Source organism: Manis pentadactyla, chromosome 5 (assembly GCF_030020395.1).
Source record: "Manis pentadactyla isolate mManPen7 chromosome 5, mManPen7.hap1, whole genome shotgun sequence".
Lineage (NCBI taxonomy): Eukaryota > Metazoa > Chordata > Mammalia > Pholidota > Manidae > Manis > Manis pentadactyla.
In genome coordinates, this window is record NC_080023.1 from 5829257 (window position 1) to 5849917 (window position 20661).

The following is a 20661-nucleotide window of genomic DNA, read 5'->3' on the forward strand; positions in this document are numbered from 1 at the left end:
TAGTGGTGTGAAGGAAGTCACACAGCTGAGAAAGTCACATCAAGCTGAGGGGTGCCTGCTGCACAGGCTGAATCCCTGTGGGAAATGAGGTTCATTTGTATCAACACATGGTCAGTCTACACAGGGGGAAGGTGTGATGGGGAGTTTGGGAAGATGTTCCCTGGGGTTATTTGAGCCTCACGAGGAAGCCAACAGGCATGCTGGGAAGTGGGAAGCAGGTCAGTGTGGCTGAGGCTGAGGTTAACAAAATACTTCTCTTTGCCTCAGTTTTGTAAAATGTGCTCGCCTGCTGCCTGGCCAGCTCGTAGTGAATGCTCTAGAAATCTTAGGCATGGTTCCAATGACAGAACTGTCATTCAAGCCTCCCCTCTGTGTCATGCTGAGCCTCCCCGTCCACCCAGTCACCCAGAAGCCCTGTGACCTCATGAGTGATCTATCTCCAAAGCCGAGGTTTTGCATTTTTAGTCATCTTTTTGTCTGCTGCTTCAGGTACATGGTAGATCAGCCTGACTCCAAAGGTGGTGATCTTATCTGTTCATTAAGCATTTGGTGAGCAAAGATTTGATTTCCTAGCAGGCACTGGCCCTAGGCTATGCGATTCTGCATCCTGCCTGGATCCCACGGTGAGCCTGAAACTTAGCTCCAACCTGGAGGGACTTCCTTCCCTGCCTCTCAGTCTGTGCTCCTGTCCCTCTGTGCTGAGGGTCCTGGGAGGAAAGGGGCCACATGGCATGTTCCACGCATTTCCAGGAGTGGGATAGCCCAGCCCGTGTGCTCAGACAGTGCAGGAGGCCACCCACGGGTGCAGGGATGGCTGTGTGTGCAAGGTGTTCCCCATAAATCCTTGTCATGCTGGGCAGCCCCAAGCCCATTCAGAGCAGCAGCTGACTGACTATGTCTTGACTGTCATGACCAATCGAGTGATAAATGTCTGCAGACATGACTGCATTCCCAGAGGCACTGACATTCCCTCTGCCCCTGCACACTTGGGGCTGATGACAGAATATAAACATGCTTGCATAATCCATATGCCACCAAAATTACCACTTCTGTGGCTTCGGGTCATAGTGTTTAGAAGTGAGAGCACGGTTCAGGTTTAAAGCTGGAAGGACAGGTACACAGCTCACCTGTTACCGCCCTTCCACATGTGGGTGAGTGAATAACAGCAACCAGTTTTCCAGGGGCTGTATTAGGGATCTTGTCCCACCACCCTCTTAGGCCTCCCACCCAGCCAGTGAGACATGTACTGCCATGATCTCCGTTTCTTTAGATGAGGAAGTGGAGGCATGAGGGGAGGTAGTGGGTTGAATAGTGTCTCCCCCAAAGACATATCCGAGTACTAGCCTCCAGTATCTGTGAGCAGGACTTCATTTGGAATTAGGGTCTTTGCAGATGTAATTAGCCATCTCAAGATGAAGTCTCAAGGCGAAATTTAGGGTCCACCCTAAATCCACTTACTGATGTCTTCATAAGAGAAAGGAGAGGGAGAATTGAGACACAGAGGAGGCCGTGGGAGGAGGCAGAGACTGGAGTGATGTGGCCGCAAGCCAAGGAATCTGCGGAGCCTCCAGAGGCTGGCAGAGGCAGGAAGGATCCTCCCCTAGAGCTTTCTGAGGGGGCAGTGCCCTGCGACCCCGGGATTGATCTGGACTCCAGAACAGTGAGAACACGAACTTGCATTGTTTCAAGCCACCACGTTTGTGGTACTTGGTTGTGCAGCCCTAGGACATTAATAAGAGGGCCTAGTAACTTGCTCCAGGCCATCCAGCGGTGCGGCAGAGCTGCGGTCACAGCCTCTCTGGGTTTTCTGACTCGAGAGTTCTTTATTGGGGTGACTGCCAGGTGTGACCAAGTTCCTTGGACATGGGTCCTGATGCACCTTTACACTTTCCTCCCTTCCTTCCCAGGGCCATCGCTCAGCCAAGTACACAAGAGGCACTTAATAAATGCACGTCAACGGGCTCTTTCTCTCCTGACTCCCTAGAGAGGGTCCAGCCCCTTCCTTGTCTGCCTTGGGAGCAGAGACAGCTCGCGGGCCTTGGAGTGTCAGCGTGGCAGAGGTGAGGGGTCCCTGGGAAACACCCTGTCCTTGTCGCCTCCACGTTATAACTGTCCACTGAGCTTGAAGAGGCATGGCTTGCCTCGGCGACCCACTCACCAACTCCGGGGCCAAGTCTGGGCTGCTGGTCCTGACTCCCAGGCTCAGGGAGTTCCCGCTACTGCACCAGTTGAATCCGGCTGTCGGTGTCAGATAATGCCACCTCAGCGTTCTCACTCCCACACTCCTCCTCTGCAGTGACACTTGGCTCTCATTCAGATCTGCAGTGGTTTCCCCACCAGCCCTCTGGCCTCCAGAATCTCCTTCTCCAGGCTGTCCTTCTTGCTTTGATGGAGGCCTTTCTGAAGTAAGGCTCAGACGATAGCAGTACCCTGCTTAAAGATCTTCCTATCACCTGGCTGTTTACAATCTGTGTTCCTAGGAATGTCACCAGCTCCATGTGAGGCTAATAGGCTTCAGAGGAGGAAGGAGCCTGAGGTCAAATGATGAGGTTCAACCCTGTTGTTTTCTGCAGGACTTCTCAGAGCCTTTAATAATATGCCAATGGGCTTTACTGACTCTTAAAGGGGCCTGACTCAATAGCAAGCATGGCTTGGAAATCCATTTGACTTAAACCTGGAATCTTTTACGTTTTAGTGGGACAGCACGAGGCACTAAAGTCAGAAAACTATGTGGAGTCAAGGATGAGTCTAAATTCTGTGGTCTGGCACTTGAGCACTTCAGTGTCTGCCTGGAGATCTTCCAAGCTGGGTCGTGCCCCTGGCCTTGCCCACAGCATCCCCGGGCTTGAGGGCTCCTGCTGCGTGCTGTTCCTAGCGCACCCCGTTTGTCTGCGTGGCTCTCTCTCCTGACTCACCACGCTGCCTCACAAAAGGTGTAGTTCCAGAATCACCTCCTCCAGGAGGTTCCTACGCACCAGACGCCATGCCGCAGTGTTTTTCCACACAGCATGTATCTCTGTGATTATTATTTCCTTACTATTCCCATCCCTCCAGACTAGATAAAGCCTCCTTTTTTCCTCACCTCCCCCTGGCCTTTCCTGATCACCTTTCCACCTCCTGCTGTGTTTTTGCTTATTGGTCTATCTTCCATTAGACTCTGAGCTCCCTGAGGGCAGGGGCTGTCATGTTCTCGCTGGTGCCCTGTACTTTCTCTGGTGTGAAGGAGACATGTGGGAATGGTTTGTTGACTGACTAAATAAATGGTCATAATAAAAACAGCAAACACTTAGATAGCCCTCGCTATGCACCAAGCACTGTTTCAAGCTTTTGACGCACTGCTAATAAAAGTAGATAATCTTTATGCTGCATCTACCGAGTACCAACAAGCCTTGTTTTAAGAGTTTAGCAAGTACGAACTCACTTAATCTCAACAACACGGGACTGGAGCTGCTGCTGAGCCTGGCTGAGGAAGGAACAGGGATGCTCTGGGCCAGTGCTGTCAAGGCCAGGACTGAGGGTTCCCCAGAGCACAGTGACGACAGCACCCTGGAGGGGACGCCCTTCCTCCGGCGGATAGCGAATGACAAACCAAGCAGCTAACCAGAGTTGGCTAATGGCCCATCTACAAAGGATGTCCTGCAGTCAAGGTTGGGGTACCCCTGCTTAGATCATGGGTGAATGCGATTCCGCAAGGCCTCCCAGAGAAACCCAACTGAACTTTCATGCCACGCCCTGCTCGGGGGAGGAGCCAACTTTGAATTTATCTTCGGTCACTGGAAATGCCAACCGAACCATTACCGTCATGCACAGATCAGTCATGTAGAACTTCCCAGGGGACAAAGATGCCTTCACGCATCACCCCCGCATCCTCAAACATCCAGTCACAGATGAAGAAGCCGAGGCACCGAGAGGCCAGGAGGCAGGCTCAGGGCCACGGAGGATGTGAGCGAAGAGCCCGGACTGGGCTGCCACGCTTACGACCTTCAGCCCAGTGCCCATTACGGCTGTGCCTTTAGTATTCAGAGCAGTGGTTTTATTTGCAACACCAAGAGCTGCAATATTAACGTGACCATTAACTGAGCATCTGCCACATGCCGGATGTTCTTCAAAGTTTTTTTTTTTTTGCTACACAAGAGATGTTTATTAATGTTCTGTTTTATTTACAGTTTCAACATAGCAGACCAAGGTGAATCACCACTTGGCAGAAAGCACACCATTCTACCATTTGTAACACATCAGTTTCTGCTAACACATTGTCAAAGCTGGTGGTATGGTACGTTAGGGATCATCTCGAAAGTTCCAAGCTAATTCTTTCTTTGCTCCTAATACCTAGTCACCCCCCCTCCTCCCAGACCCTGGCCGAATCATCAGGAGACAAAAGGAAAAGAAAAAAAGGGGTAGGGACTCTAGTCATAAGAAAATGTCAAGAATTGCATTTTAGTAATGAGGCTGCAGTTGTCCTTTGCCCTATTTTAAAGTGACAACCCTCTTTACAATCCCTTAGGTACCCAACACAGAACAATAATGTACTGCAAAATTTAGAATACGGACTATAAAAAATTGGCGCTTTTTACCAATTAAGGTTTTTTACACATATTATTTACTCCTCAGGAAACCTAACACTTACAGAATATGTATTACAGTTCCATGTGCATTATCTCATTTTATCCTCAGAAGGCCCTGGGTGGTGAGTATGTGCTATTCTCATCTCCATTCCGGGAAGGCGAGGCTCGGAGGGGTTAAGTGACATTCCTAGGTGACACAGTGACCAAACTCAGAGCCTTATCTGAACCCAGACCTCCTCACCCTCCAGGGTCATCCAGACTGATGACAAGGACTTCGCTCTGTCTCCTTCAAAGCCCAGACATTTAGAACCAGAACCAAGAGTATTCGTGAAGCTCCAGGAACTCTACATTTGAAGAAATTAGGGTTTCAATATAACCCTAAATTTAAAATAAGTGACTCACCATTAACATACGCATTAATAAAAATGATTTAAAATCCTAGGGAAATTGGCTCTTGAATCACATTCCTGGACATCGGTTGCCTCTTCCCTGCCACATGTCCCGCGTTTTTCATACTGCCAAGTGCCTAGATACATGTAAGTCCACAAACAAATACACTGGGCAGACATCAAACAGCCCAGTGGTGTGGAAAAATCAGTCTCACCTCCTGCTAAGCAGTTAAGCAATTCTGCCAAAGCAGGTTTTAAATGGAAAGTGAGTCTCGATTCCAATGGACATCACATAATTGGCCTTCCAAAAGAGCAAAAAACATGGGTCGTCAACTGAAAGAGCTCTCCCTTCTCCCCCTTGGAAATGTGAACATGCATTTGGTGGGACTGGCCACCCCATGCTAATCATGCAGAGTTTACTTCCTCATTAGACTAAAAATATGAAAAAAATACAATAACCTCCTAAGTCATAACTATTACCTTGCTGTTGCAGCTCAATGGATATTGTTGGAGGTTTTGAAGGCAGCAGTGAAGTGCCATATGCTATTCAATGTCTAGCCTAGGAGCTGAGGGCTGCCACGATCTGTTTCTGCAGGTAATTGCTCTCTTCTTGACTGGGAACATGGAATTACTGCATTTTGGCCTAGAGGGGCCCTTCAAGGTAATTTCCCTCCATTTCACAGATGAGGAAGCCTATTGGCAGAGTTCAGACTTCCAGACCAGCTGGGGACACCAGTAGCATTAATAGCATCAGAAAACTCGTTTCATTAAAGTATATAAGACACAGCTCACGTGTCGACCATTAGGACGTCACTTGCCTGCATGAGAAGAGGAAGAGGAGCAGAAGTGTAACTTGCTCATGAGCAAATACAGGAGCTCTGATGAGGTGCAGAAAAATGATGCACCAGTGCCAGGAAACTACTTTTTGTTAAATGTATCAGATTGAACTAGTAGGTTGAAAAAAGACCTCTGGATGTTTCTTTGCAGAATGAGGTTCTAACTGAGAGCACAGGGTTAGAGTCAGAGCATTTTAAATAGTTAGTATGTGAGTCTGGGGATGAACATCTAAACAGCATGGTGCTGATAGAAATTCACTTACATACTGTTACTCTCTCAAAGAACTCCAAGACTCCCTGTTTATCCACCAAAGTGTGCATTTTATTGCATGGACCATAAAACCGTGCCTGGCACAGAGAAAGTGCTCAGTAGGACTCTGGAATGAATGAATGGATGAATGAGTGGATGGCAGGATCTTGGGAAAGACATTGGGCACTGGAGCCTCACTGGCCTGGGTCTGAAGGTTGGCTCTGTCACTTTCTCTGGGACAGGGGGCTGCTAAACTTTACTAGCCTGTACTATTTCAACAAAGGAATAAAAGCCCCAGCACGGCAGCTCCATAACCACCCTTGTCTGCTCATTGCAGCCTCCCGGGGAGGGGAGCTCACACTTAGTGAGCACTGACAAGCCGCCAGCCCCAAGATTCCCCAGGGCGCCCACCGTCCCCAAGCTGACTCAGCTCCCATAAGGAGGGAAGATTTGCTTAGGGTCTGTTTCCCCAACTAGACTGTGAGCTCTACAAGGCAAGGGAATGCCAGATTCAGCTCTGGCTTTGCAGTGCTAAGCATATTCCAAATAATTAATCATCTACATAATAACAATAACAACAAAACCAAAAATAATATCAGCTACCAGTTTTGTGTACCTGCTATTTGTCGGGCATAATGTGAAGTACCTTCCACAGCCATTAAATTCCATAGTCATTAAAGCCTCACAGACAACCTACTGAGGCAGATGGCATCATCTTTAATCCTGTTTCTCAGATGAGGAACCTGTCAGGTCCTGTGGTTTGGACAACGCTTCTTGAGCGTTCACCAGTGCACGGAGCACGTCATGTGCATTTAGTCAGCTAATGAGATTCACCCAAGTTCATCCAGCCATTAAGTGGAAGACACATCCATTGCCCCATGCTGAAGCCCACATTTCACCTGAACCCGTTTCTAGCAAGTCCGGTTAGCCACTTGCCTGCTTCTTCAAGGCCACATATGAGGCTCGATCCCATGAGTCTGATCATGACCTTTGCCAGCATTAAACTTTCCACTGGTTGCCAGTCCCTGACCACAGTATTCAAGACTCATGCTTCGGCCCGCCTCACCTCTCCCTCCCCATCTCTTGTTCTACAAGCTATAATGAAATGGAGCCACTAGGGTCTCCCAACATAGCCTGCTGGCTCACTCCTCTGTGCCTTTCTCTACCTGCTGCCTCTGCCTGTGGTGGCCTCCCCTTCTTACCCTTACCCGACAGGCAAACGCTGAGCACACCCTCAGAGTCTCACTCAGATTGCCCTATTCTCCAGGAGTCCGTCTTGACAATGACCTGCTCACACCTAAGCCTACGTATCTGCCTGCTCTACTAGATGGTGAGCCCCTGGGGCCTGGGAGAACTTTACTCACGTCTGAGCCCCAGTGCCTGACTCAGAGCCTGCCCCTCCTAAACGTTGGCTCAGTCAATGTTTGCTGAATGAGTGCTCGGCTCTCCATTTCATCTCAGATGAATACGTTTCAAGCTCAGGGTGGCTGCTGGAACGTTTGACTTCTAATCTGGCACATTTCAGAGAGATTTTTTTTTCTCCTATTGTGAATTCCATCTGCTCTTTAATTAATGAAAATTCAGTTCTATGCAAATTTTTCTTCCAGGATCATCCTTCGTGAACAACCTTTGGGAACTTATTCATCAGCTTGTTTCCTGAATCATGTTTGGAATGTTCTGGGAACTTATTATGGGGCTTTTGAACTGAACAGCTCAAGTGAATAAAACAAAAAAGAGCTGCCACTTGACAGCAGGAATTACAGCCCTAGGAACTGCAGGATTTGACCATATTGAGAAAGCCCCCCTTCCCCTCATCTTCCCCACTAGACTCCCCCTGCTTGGTACTGTCAACCCCTCCACAGTCTGAAAAATATAGCCATTTGGGAAATCACTTATGCTATCTAAACCCCATAAAAACCTCTCCTGTGCATTTGCTCACTAATTCAGGACGGAAGCTCCTCTAATTAGATGGATACCAGAAGCACAGAATCCTACATAAAACTGGAACAACTTTGTTCTTTTCTGAAAAATACAGCTCTATGATATATGAACCCTGTCAAAAAGGCAGTCTGATGTAGTGGCAAAAGCATGGACTTTGGATCCAAATATATGTGGCTTCAAATTTGGCTCCTGCCCTTGCCAGCTATGTGACTCTGGGCATGTTAATTAACCTCTCTGGGCCTCCGGTGCCTCATATATAAAGGGAAGAGAGAGAGAAACTTCACACTGACTTTCTGTGGACTAACTTAGTGGGGTCATGATTCATGTTGGCTTTCTTCTCCCTTTTGAAGGTAGGGCCACTTGGAGAGTGGCCAGCTGGGTCCCCTCTGGCCTGCCTTCTCAGAGGCTGAGGACAGGACATCAGTTGGTGGCTGGGGAGTGAAGCTGTGGCAGGCTCAGGCGGAGTCTCTGAAGAGGCACCCAGGAAGTGCCAAGAGTGGTGGCAAAGCAGGGCAGAATGGCTGGAGTTGGTACAATACTGATCTGAATTTTTCCTGTGGTCCACGATCTGCATTCCTGAACATCGATTTGCTTTTTGAAAACAGCCTCAAGGAAGTCAGAACTAATTCACAGGATTATGGTGGCCACTCTGTGGGAGATCCTTCTCTTTACATCATGTCTCTCTCTTCCGCGCTCCCTCTGGAGAGGACACACCGTTAGCCTCTCCCTGCTCCTTCCTGCAGGGCCTTCTCGCTGGGCCTCAGACATGGTGCTCTTATTTCCTGCATCCTCCCTGGAGGGTCCTGTCTCCACCGTGGCTTTGCTGCATCTCGGTGCTGGTGACTCCTCAATGCACAGATGCAGCCCACATCACTTTCCAGGTGCCAGGAGAGCTCGGCTATTTTGATATTACCATAGACACTGCCAGTTCAAACTTGTCACTCCCACTGCCCCACATATTTGCTGTGCTTGCTGTGTTCTCTATATAGGGAACTGTAATCCACTCCGATGCACCATCCAGAAGCCTGGGAGGCAGCTTAACACCTCCTTTGCTCCCATTCTCCTGCCATTTGATCTCACGTGAATCTTAAGTCAGTGACTGCCTTGGACAGACTTATCCCAGCTCTGCATCCTTCTGGAAAGGGATTTCAGAAAGATCATCAGCAGGGAAAGCCTTATTGGGTAAGTATTCAGTATCACATGGGGACTGAGAGTGAACACACTCACTCATGTGTGTACCTCCTGAGGTCACACTGACCTGGATCTGACTCTCACCACCCTTGTCAACTTGGGCAAGTCCCCAATCTTAGCCCATGTCCTTGACTTTAAGATGGGGATAAAAATTGAGCCTACTTTGTGTTTGTGAGAGTAAATAAGGCTGTGGATGGAAAGTATGTAGTTCAATGTCTGGCACATAGTAAATACTAAAAAGTACTTTTACCACTATTGCTAAATTTAATTTTTAAAATTTATTTGTTAAGTTACAGAGAATGACAAACGATTCTGGGGAGGTGGTGACAGTTTTCAAATCTCCACAAATCATACACTGACAGAGCATATAAATAGCCAAACTAAAAATCATGGCAATATTTACTAGAAAAACTAAGTTGTCCCTGCAAACCCCCAAATGTAAGTGAGTGAGAACAAATGAGCAGCAGTGATGAGACCCTCACGGTAGTGATTTTGGTGCAGAGGGAAATACGTGGAAGAAACAAGGTGGCATATGCTGCACCGGAGGACAGAGAACTCCGGGACAGCCAGCAGGTGTTCACTGGAGGCACGGCCGCCCAATGTGAGGTCAGCGGCTGAAACCAGGGGGGCTTGTCCAGTTCAGCATCAGGTGAGTGACAGGGTCCTTGGTAAGTTCTGCAGGAGCTGGACAATCAGGGACATACAATCTGTTTAATCAATCCAGCCAGAGCTGCTTTCTCAAAAGGAGCCCCAAGGAAAAACTGTTGGGAGTTTTTCAAAACCTAGCAGGACAGGGACCTTACAGAAAAGAAGACCCAGGTAATCCTGGGCAAGTGTAGCCAAGTCAGAAATGCCCAGATAGCAAGCTGCCTTAGTTATGAGTTTCTCTTGCACAAAACCAGCAGGAGACACAAAGTCTGTGAAGTTAGAAAAGCAACCCTGGAACCGCACCATCTTTCAGAAGTTCAGGGAAACTAATTTCACATAAAAAAAAAGCAACAGGAAACGATCAAAGTCAAAACCCATGCAAAGTTATCATAAGAGAAAGGACAATAAAGAGCAGAATAATACTTCATATTGAAAGTACACCAGAAAGATGTGCCCCCTAAAAACCAGATAAAAAATGTAACCTGTATTTACAGATCATAAAGTTAAGAGACAATGTGGTGGGTTGTTTCAGTCAAAGTTCCCCAGTGATTCAGGCCTTCTGGTATCCATGCCCCATGCAGTCCCCTCCCACGTGGGCTCTGGTCTTGGTCATGTGACTTGCTTTGGTCATTGGGACATCAGGAAATGTGAAGCAAGCAGAGTTTCATAAGCATACGGGAATTGGGTTCTCCTTTTTGAAATTACCACCACCATGTGACCAGCTCACTCTAGTCCCCTCGGTGATGAAGGCCCAGATATTGAGAGGCCCATCAGTTCAGCTCTCCTGGCTGAGTCCAGCCCCTAGCTGAACTGCTGCCTGAACGAGTGAGCCCAGCCAAAACCAGCAGAAGAGCCACTCCATTCAATGGCAGAACTGGGAGAAATAATACATTGCTATTGTTCTAAGCCACTAAGTTTTGTTTCATTACACAGGACTTAACAACCAATATGGAAATTAACAATTAATAACTAATTATGACATTAAAGAAATTGCACAAGACATGAAAGAACAACAAATTAGGTTAAAGAAATCCTCATAAATCAGGCAAAGAACTAAGAATAAAATTAGAAAAAAAAGGGAAAATTATTTCAGAAATACTCTACTGAAAGCACACAAAGCAAACACAACAGATAATCTTTAAAAGAAAGAGAACAAGAAAAATGAGAAAAATTTTAAACAAATGAAGGAAGAGATAAGAAAGATCTGAAAATGACAAATATTGAAGACTGGTAAAGAAGGTCCAACATTCAGATAATAGGCATCCTTAAAATCTAAAGCAAGGGAACAGATTGTTTACTAAAAATGATACTTCCATCAGAAGTCCTAAAGAAAATCAACTTGAAACTACACATTGGAAGTGTGCTTTGTACTTAAGAACACTGACACAAAGTGACCAACACTACAGTTATATTCTGGCAACACAACTGGACTTCCATGAAAAAGAAAAAATGTTTGGTCTGTTTTTCCCTAAGCCTGATGCAAGGTTTTCTGGATGGGGAGGAGTTCTCTAGGAAACACAGGAGAAGGTCTTCCTGGCCAGGGAGACAGCTTGGGTAAAAGCCAAAGGTGTAAGAGAGTATGGCTTATACTGGGATGGTTGGGGCCTGGTGTCGGGGCAGAAGGTGGGTGAGGGAGGGGTGGGCAGGAAGAAGGGGAGGAATGCAGAGGCCTCAGGTACTGGGCATATCACACTGCAAAGGGGACCCAGAGCACTCACCCATGTAGGGCTTGGTCCCAGCCATGGAGGAAGCCTTTTCTGTTCCTTTCACGATTGTTGCTATGTTGAAATCTGTGATGTGAACATGTCCTGGAGTTAGAGAAACAGAAATCCTAGTTAGCAAGAGCTGCAAGTAGTGGATTATTTCCCGGTTGGATTTAAGGCTGTGGTCTGCACGGTGAAGTGCAAGAATATATTGGAACTTCTACTTGTGATAGCATTTTATCTGATACTTTGAAAACGTCTATTTTTGGCAGCATTATTCACAATAGACAAGCTATGGAAACAACCTAAGTGTACATCGATGGATGAATGGGTAAAGGAGGTGTGGTGTGTATATACAATGGAGGGCCATTCAGTCTTGAGAAAGAAGGACATTGTGCCATTTTCAATGGCATGGATGGGCCTTGAGGGTGTGATGCTAAGTTAAATAAGCCAGAAAGAGAAAGACAAATACTGCCTGGCATCAGTTATATGTGGAATCTTTTTAAGAAAAGCCAAACTCATAGAAACATTGAGTAGAAAAATTGTTGCCAGGGGCCAGGGGTGGGGAAAATAGGGAGAGGCTGGTCAGAATACACAAACTTTGTGCTATGAGGTGAATATGCTGATAAATAGGATCTAATGTATTACATGGAGACTGTATTTGATAAGACTGTATTGTATAACTGGAATTTGTTGAGAGTAGAGCTTAAATGTTCTCACCAAAAAAAAAAAAGCTCTCAACCATATATATGTCATATATATGATAAGAAATGTCTATTTTATGTACAAGTTTTATCACGTGAATTTGTTACTGCTACATGCATATTGCTTATAAATAAGTATACTTACATTGAGGGCATGATACAAAATTTTATGGATTAAAAGTTAAGTGGAGAGGAGCTAAGATGGTGGCATGAGTAGGGCAGTGGAAATCTCCTCCCAAAACCATGTATATTTTTGAAAATACAACAAATACAACAATTCCTAGAAGAGAGACCAGAAGATACAGTACAACAGCCAGGCTATATCTATACCTGCGAGAACCCAGCGCCTCACGAAGGGGGTAACGTACAAGCCGTGGCCCGGCGGGACCTGAGTGCGCCCCCCAGACCAGCTCCCCAGTGGGAGGAGAGGAGTCAAAGCAGGGAGGGGGAGGGAGCCCAGGACTCTAAACACCCAGCCCCAGCCATCCGCACTGGACCGCAGACATACAGTGTGTGGTGTGCTGGATACTAGGGAAACAGGACAGTAAAACCTGCGAGTGGGTCTCCACAGCCGGTGCCCCTGGGACAAAAGAAAAGTGAGTGATTTTTGAAAGTCTTAAAGGGACAGGGACCCCACAGCTGGATGGAGGTGTCCTGGCACAATCAGCCCAGAAGCTGGGAGTTCCGGGGAACTCCGGGTGCCCTAAGCCCCTGGGCTGCAGCGCAGCTCTGAGGCCCCTCACAGCGATAAACAGCCTTCTGCCCATTCCCCCTCTGGCACAGCCCCGCCATAGCGGAGCAGCAGCCTGAGACCCGCCACCCACACAGCAGCCACGCAGAGCCTCCTCCACAGCCACGCAGGCCAGACTCAGAGACCCCGTCAGCCCACAGGTGCCCAGCACAAGCCACTAGAGGTCACCATTCTCACAGGAGAGGAAGGCAAGGAGCAAGTGGGAAGGGACTTTGTTCTCCCAGCTGACACACACACCAACTGCCCACAACTACCTTATCGACATGAAAAGGCAGAAGAATTTGATCCAGACCAGAATCACACAGACATCCCCTAAGAGGGAACCTAGGGAGATAGATTTAACCAATCTTCCTGAAAAAGAATTCAAAATAAAGGTCATAACCATGCTGATGGAGCTGCAGAGAAAAATGCAAGAGCTAACGGATAAAGTTGGGAGGGAGAATACAGAAATAAAACAATCTCTGGAAGGACTTAAGAGCAGACTGGATGAGGTGCAAGAGGCAGTTAATGGAATAGAAATCAGAGAACAGGAAGACAGAGAAGCTGATGCAGAGAGAGATAAAAGGACCTCCAGGAATGAAAGAATATTAAGAGAACTCTGTGACCAATCCAAATGGAACAATATCCGCATTATAGGGGTACCAGAAGAAGAAGAGAGAGAAATAGGGATAGAAAGTGTATTTGAAGAAATAATTGCTGAGAACTTCCCCAAACTGGGGGAGGAAATAGTTGCTCAGACCATGGAAGCCCACAGAACTCCCAACACAAGGGACCCAAGGAGGACAACACCAACACACATACAATTAAAATGGCAGAGATCAAGGACAAGGACAGAGTATTAAAGGCAGCCAGAGAGTGAGAAAAGGTCACCTACAAAGGAAAACCCATCAGTATGTCATCAGACTTCTCAACAGGAATCTTACAGGCCAGAAGAGAATGGCATGATATATTTAATGCAATGAAACGGAAGGGGCTTGAACCAAGAATACTGTATCCAGCACGATTATCATTTAAATATGAAGGAGGGATTAAACAATTCCCAGAACAAGCAAAAGTTGAGGGAATTTGCCTCCCAAAAACCACCTAAACAGGGTATTTTAGAGGGACTGCTCTAGATGAAGCACTCCTAAGGCTAAATAGATGTCACCAGAGAAAATAAAATCACAGCAAATAAAGCAGACCTACCAAATACTAACTAAAGGCAAAAAATAAAATCAACTACCCACAAAAGCAGTCAAAGGAAACACAAAAGAGCACAAAATAAAACACCTAACATATAAAGAATGGAGGAGAAGGAATAAGAAGGGAGAGAAATAAAGAATCATCAGACAGTGTTTATAATAGCTCAATAAGCAAGTTAAGTTAGACAGTACAATAGTAAAGAAGCTAACCTTGAACCTTAGGTAACCACAAATCTAAAGCCTACAATGGCAATAAGTACATATCTTTCAATAATCACCCTAAATGTAAATGGACTGAATGCACCAATCAAAAGACACAGAGTAATAGAATGGATAAAAAAGCAAGACTCATCTATATGCTGCTTACAAGAGACTCACCTCAAACCCAAAGACAAGCACAGACAAAAAGTCAAGGGATGGAAAAAGGTATTTCATGCAAACAACAAGGAGAAAAAAGCAGGTGTTGCAGTACTAGTATCAGACAAAATAGACTTCAAAACAAAGAAAGTAACAAGAGATAAAGAAGGGCATTACATAATGATAAAGGGCTCAGTCCAACAAGAGGACACAACCATTATAAAGATATATGCACCCAATACAGGAGCACCAACATATGTGAAACAAATACTAACAGAATTAATGGAGGAAATAGAATGCAATGCATTCATTTTGGGAGACTTCAACACACCACTCACTCCAAAGGACAGATCCACCGGGCAGAAAATAAGTAAGGACACAGAGGCACTGAACAACACACTAGAACAGATGGACCTAATAGACATCTAGAGAACTCTACACCCAAAAGCAACAGGATACACATTCTTCTCAAGTGCACATGGAACATTTTCCAGAATAGACCACATACTAGGCCACAAAAAGAGCCTCAGTAAATACTGACTACCCTTCTTTCTGCAGGAGAGTAACAGAAAGTTCCTGAGACCAGTGACCTGTCCGAGGTCACGCAGCTCATTGGGGGGAAATGGGGTCTGTCCCCAGTCTCATCCTTGAGCGGGGTGCTTCCTTTGGCCCCATTCTGCCCCTGGCAGAGCTGCCTTGCTTCCTGCAGGCCCTGGGCGGGTGGAGGGCTTGGGGGCAGCTCAGAGGCGACCTGCTGGTTTACACCCTGGAATTCCAGAACAGCAGGCATGCCAGACAGCAGCACTGCCCTCGGGCTTCCTGTGCCATGCTACCTGATGAGCTGCGACTTCCCCACGGGCTGCCTTTACAGGTGAGTAAATGTGGGGAAGTGTGCATTAGTGTTGTGGAAGGTTCCCTATGAGCTCCTTCTCAGGAGAACAGAGATTTACTGCAAAACGTGCAAATATGAACTGAGTTTCAGGCTATTTGCTTTCTATAGATTGAAAACACTTAAGATTCAGACACAGAAGGAGCCCGGGACACTGTGTGAGACCCATTAGCATGTCTGATGAGAGTATCAGTACCTAGTGGTCACACTCCCAGCCCTGTTCATGCATCCTGGACTTGTCTCTCCTTTCTCTGGACACACAGAAGTTCATCTCACCTCCAAGCCTTTGATGCCCAACTTTCCCTTCTCCCCTGCCTGGTGGACTTCCATTCAGTATTCAAAGCCTGGCCCAAGAGTTGTATTACTGGTAGATGTGCATCCGGCCTTTGCTTGCCTACTTCCACGAACAGGAAGCTCACTACCACAGAGGGTGGTATCCGACTGCACTTTAGCCGGCTCTGGTTGCTGTAACCGAGTGCCGTAGACTGGGTGGCTTAATTCAACATTTATTCCTACAGTCATGGAGGGAGCCAGTCTCCAAGAGGTGACTGCCTTCCACACTGTCCTCTGCCTTGTTTCCCTTTAACCACACTTGAATTTGGAGGAAAGTCTCTCACAAACCTCTGTCCCCGCCGTAGCTAGTTTACAGGGAGTGCGTCACGGCTAAGCCAGAGGTCAGAGGGCACCGATGAAGAGAAGCAGTGGGAAGCCCGAGGCGTGAGGGTCAGGGCCGAGGCCCAGCTGCCCCTCCACCCCCCAGGCAGGCTCGCAGCACCCTGGCAACTCTGAGCTCACTGCTGATAATAACTGCGCTTCGAAGTCAGTGCGATGTGACGCTGCTACCGGCCTTCTCAAGGTCACTTTCCCCACCCGCTTCTCTTCATGAGATCATGATGAACTTACGGCAGGACAGCAGAAAAAACAAAAAAGAAAACAAAAAAACCAAACCAGATTCCATGGCAGAAGCTTACCCAGGCTTCATTTGGCTTAAGCAGGGGGAAGACTGACTCCCCTTTGGGGCATGCTTCTGCCCGACAAAGAATGAAATGACTCTTTTCTTCTACTTGATTTGACCTCCTCCCCTGTGTGGTCATGGTGGGGATGCTCGGCTTCCACCACAGTCTGCCTGCCCCAGGCTCCCTCTGTGCATTAGTGACCAGGGTAAAACAACAGCCGGGTTCCTGTGACCTCCCGGGCTCCAGTGACTTCCCCTGCTGGCTGTAACGCCTTCCCCCGGATGGACCGGGACTTCCTAAAGCTGCCCGGCACCTGCACCCTGTTTGAAGCTGATGCTACACAGACACCACCCGCGGCTCCTGCACGAACTCGACATTCTCGGCTTCCTTCCCTTCCTCTGTTCTTCGTGGTTCTTCACATGGAGCCGCCAGCAGAGCTAAGCCTTCCTGACCAATGCACGTCCCTTTCACCTCTGTGTACTGGGCATGCAAGTTTGTGCAAACACATTAAGCACAATGAACAACATTGTGGAGAGATTTTTACAGCACTTCCCTGCCATCATCCAGCCTTTGCAAAGACCCTAGGAGGCACCTGTCTGGAGGCTATGTTTGGATGCTGAGCATCCTTTCCATTCCTTTCCTTGCTACTTTCTGTATCACCAGGGCCAGAAAGGGGGCAACCACATTTCCTGACTGTCCTGCAGTGAGGGTTCTGGGTAAGATGTGGGTTCTGCCAGTGAGCTGCACTCAGGTGAGGTCTGGAAGGTGGGGACAAAGCAGGGGCTGTCTCTCTGGGACCACAGGAAAGGAGGAGCAAGCTCACCGGGGGTGGTGGGGTGGGGTGGTGGGGGTCTTTACTGAGCAGGACTTCCGGTCACGTGCATCAGCACCCCCTCGGTGCTGTGAACAGCTGAGGAAGTGGCAATCTAGTCCAAGGCCCTGGAGTCTGACCCCCAAGGTCTGTTGGCCCCCCACTTCACTGAGCTGCTCTCCCCTGAGGGCACTGAAGCCCGACAGGTAAGATGGCCTGACTGAGGGCACCTGCCCAGGGACGGAGCTGCTCCACCCGATTGGACGGCAAACTCACTGCCTTCCCCAGAGCGTCCCGTCACCTTCCCTGACCCAGTCCAGGACGTGAGCCTCCTCCCCACACAAAGGTGCTCGTGAAGCCCAGGGCCGGGCCACACGACTCCAGCCCAGTAACAAACACTGTTCTGGGAACTGGGGGCAGTCAGAACGATCACTATTGGACAGAGCTGGCATTTGGATCCAGTGTGAGCAGACACACAGAAACTCACAGTCTGACAAGAAAGGGCTTGAGCTAAACTCACTGTGAGCCCTCTGCACGTCTCTTCACTCATCTGAGGCAGGTGCAGCGATTACGTGAAGGGTCGTTTGGGATAACAATCCAGGCTGCTCGGCGCGGCTGTACCCGATCTCCTGTTAGCCGGGACCAGACCCCTCTGTGTGTCCTCTGAGCTCTGGGTGTGACTCGAGTGTCCCTCACCCACTCGGGTGCGGGCCTGGGTGGTGACGCCTCCTTTCTCTGCAGTCCTGGAGTGGGAAGCCCCTTTTGACTCACGCAATTTCAAGCTTTGATCAGCAATGGAAATGATATCTTGACCTCTATCTGCCATTTCCTTGTTTTATTTGTTAAAATCCCACGTGGGGAAGACAGGGCTGTGACTAGTTGAATTGTGCCCCCACCAAATTTCTATGTTGAGGTCCTAACTCCCAGCACCTCAGAAGGTGACCTTGTTTGGAAATATGGTCATTGCAGATATAATTAAGCTGAGATGCTATTGGGGCAGGTGGGCCCTAATCTAACATGACCGGTGGGGTTCTTACAGAAAAGGGAAATTTGCACAGACACACAAGTGAAGATTGGGGTTCTCCTGCCGCAAGCCGAAGGAGCCCTGAAGCCAGCAGACAGCTGCAGAGTGCCCTTGGGGGGGCAGGGCCCTGCGTCAAACCTCCACCAGCACCGAGCCAATAACCTGCTGAGGAAGCCTCTAGGTTTGTGCAACTTTGTTTCAGCAGCCGTAGGAAACTAATACAGGGGTTATTTACTGGGGGCCCCCCGAGACCGCTGCACCCAGTCTTTAGGTCTTCAGGGCCCTCCTGTGGCATTGCATGGCATGTCCCTTCCCTGCAGGCTTCTGAAAAGAATCTCATGCTGTTCTCCAAAGGTGCCCAAGGTGGCTTAAAATCCCGCTCCCACACTTTGTCCTCCAACACTTGGAACCCTGTCTGATTAATGGCACTCCCTGTGGCTATGGCTCCTCACACCTGGCAGGGACACCTCTGTCCCCAGCTCTCCTGCCAGCTTCCTTCTCAGGGACTCCAATCCCTGGATCGGAGGCAGCGGAAACAACATGTGCCTCATTGGTTCATCTTTGGGAGGCTCTTCCTCCCGGCAGGGTGGAGGCGGCACATAGGATGTTTTGGGAAGGGAGGGGTGGGTGTTGCTGCTGCTGGTCGCTGCTGGTTTGGGGGTGCACTCACCACACTGGCCAATAGATATGCTAGTGCCGATGGAGGGCAAGTCTTTGAAATGGGCCCACTTAATAAGCGTTCTGACATACAGCCTATTAATAGAATATTTGAGGTATAGTAAAGCCAGCAGGTTAGGAGATCACTGCCACTGAAAAGAGCTTGTTAGTCACAGTTCCCAAGAGGAGGGGGCATGCCACACGACGGGGGCCACTCGGGATGCATGGGGCAGGCACAGGCGGGGCTGGGGAACATGGGCAGGAGCCCTTCTGGGGGTTTCTGTGGGAAGGAACAGGCAGGGCCGGGTGCACGGTTTAGGACTGGCTAGTCCAAATAATTTCCAGAATAATTTCCTCGAGGGCACAGGGACTGTCCCTGGCTGGTACCTGGCCCTGGGGCAATCAGGGCAGCATGGTTAGTCTGGAATGTGAACAATTCAAGCATCCGGGGACAGAAAACAAAAGACACGGTTAATACAATAGGAAAAACAAATTTGCTCTGCCCGTGAGTCTGCTGACACCTGTTACTAAAGATCCAGCTCAGGTGTCTGATCCCCAAGGCCCGGTTCCAAGGCCCGTTAGGGAAGAGTGCGCTCTACACGTCACAGCCAGCTGTGACAAAGTCACAGCCCTGTGGGGTCTCCGTGGCCTCCCGCCACGGCTCTCTCAGTTGCTGCCGAAAGCTCTGTTGCACCCGCTCACGCTGAGGATGCAGGGAGCCCTCCCTGGTCCTGCCCACCTTGCTGCCCTTCCATCTTGCCCAGCCCAGACCAGGTTACCCTTCTGTCCTTCCCTCACCCTGGCCACGCCTTAGAACCCCCTGGGAACCTTAAAATCCCCCCACCCAGCACTCACTCCTAGACAGCACATCAAACCAGTGCCTCTGTGGGTGTGGCTTTGGCCCCAGGACTTTTTCCCCGTCCCTTGGTGCTGTGGGGCTGTGGCTAAGAGCAGTCACCCTAGCCCACGAGGCCCTGGCCAAGGTGGCTCTGGGTCCTTCGGTCACCTGGCACAATGCCTGGCCTACGGCAGGTCTGCAAAAATGAAAGAATCACTTTCCTCAATACAGAGTCTCTGGCCCTCTGCTCTGGGCCCTGCTCTGGGGAATTCGCACTCCCTGTGAAGAGGCCAAGTGCCCGCCTGTGCAGGCAGCTCTCCCAGATGGCTGCGTTCCCCTCTCTGGATCACCCCCTTGCCGTGACCTTTGCAGGGCTCTCCCGTCCACCCCCAACCCTAGGCTGGGTCATGCGACTTGTTTTGCCCCCTGAGATGGTAGCAAATGTGACAGAGGTGGAGGCTTAGCGATCGGGCTCCCCCTGCTCCTGCTTGTGCACGGCCGTGTGCGGCCACGCGGGGCTGGCCTGCCTGAGGGAGTCATGAGGAGCAGGGCTGAGCCCTTAGCAGGCCAGCCAAGGCCACGATGTGCCTGCAGCCGGGTGACCTCAGAGCCATGATGGGTACAGCCATCACCGGAGCTGCCCAGCTGACCCTACCTGACCTCAGTCTTAGGAGCAAGGCTCGCCTACAAGAGCTTAATCCTCCAGACCTGTGAGCTAACTGGGTGTTTCTAGTGTGTCATTACCATTACGTGCTTTTCATTACCCTTCCTTACGTACCAAATGAATGAATGAATGAATGAAGAGAATGAATGCAACTCCTCCCAGTCCTTCTACAGCTTAAACCCCCCATTTCCTTGGGCTGTTTGCCATCAGCCCTAAAGCACACCCAGCTCTTCACCCCATTCCCCTAAGATGCTCTGTCTTCCTAAAAGCTTCATTCTACCTGCAGGTATGGTCTGTCTGTCCTTG

The 20661-nt window shown here is 48.9% G+C and overlaps 1 protein-coding gene across 2 annotated transcripts in view; it reads right to left on the minus strand.

Annotated features, from left to right (window-relative positions):
• The window catches only part of STK32B (serine/threonine kinase 32B), a 298005-nt gene that overhangs the window by 35924 nt on the left and 241420 nt on the right, over positions 1-20661 (minus strand). For both annotated transcript variants that reach the window (XM_036921132.2, XM_036921133.2), the window contains exon 6: positions 11539-11628. In XM_036921132.2, coding sequence (XP_036777027.1) covers positions 11539-11628 — 90 coding nt within the window. The remainder of the gene's footprint in view (positions 1-11538; positions 11629-20661) is intronic.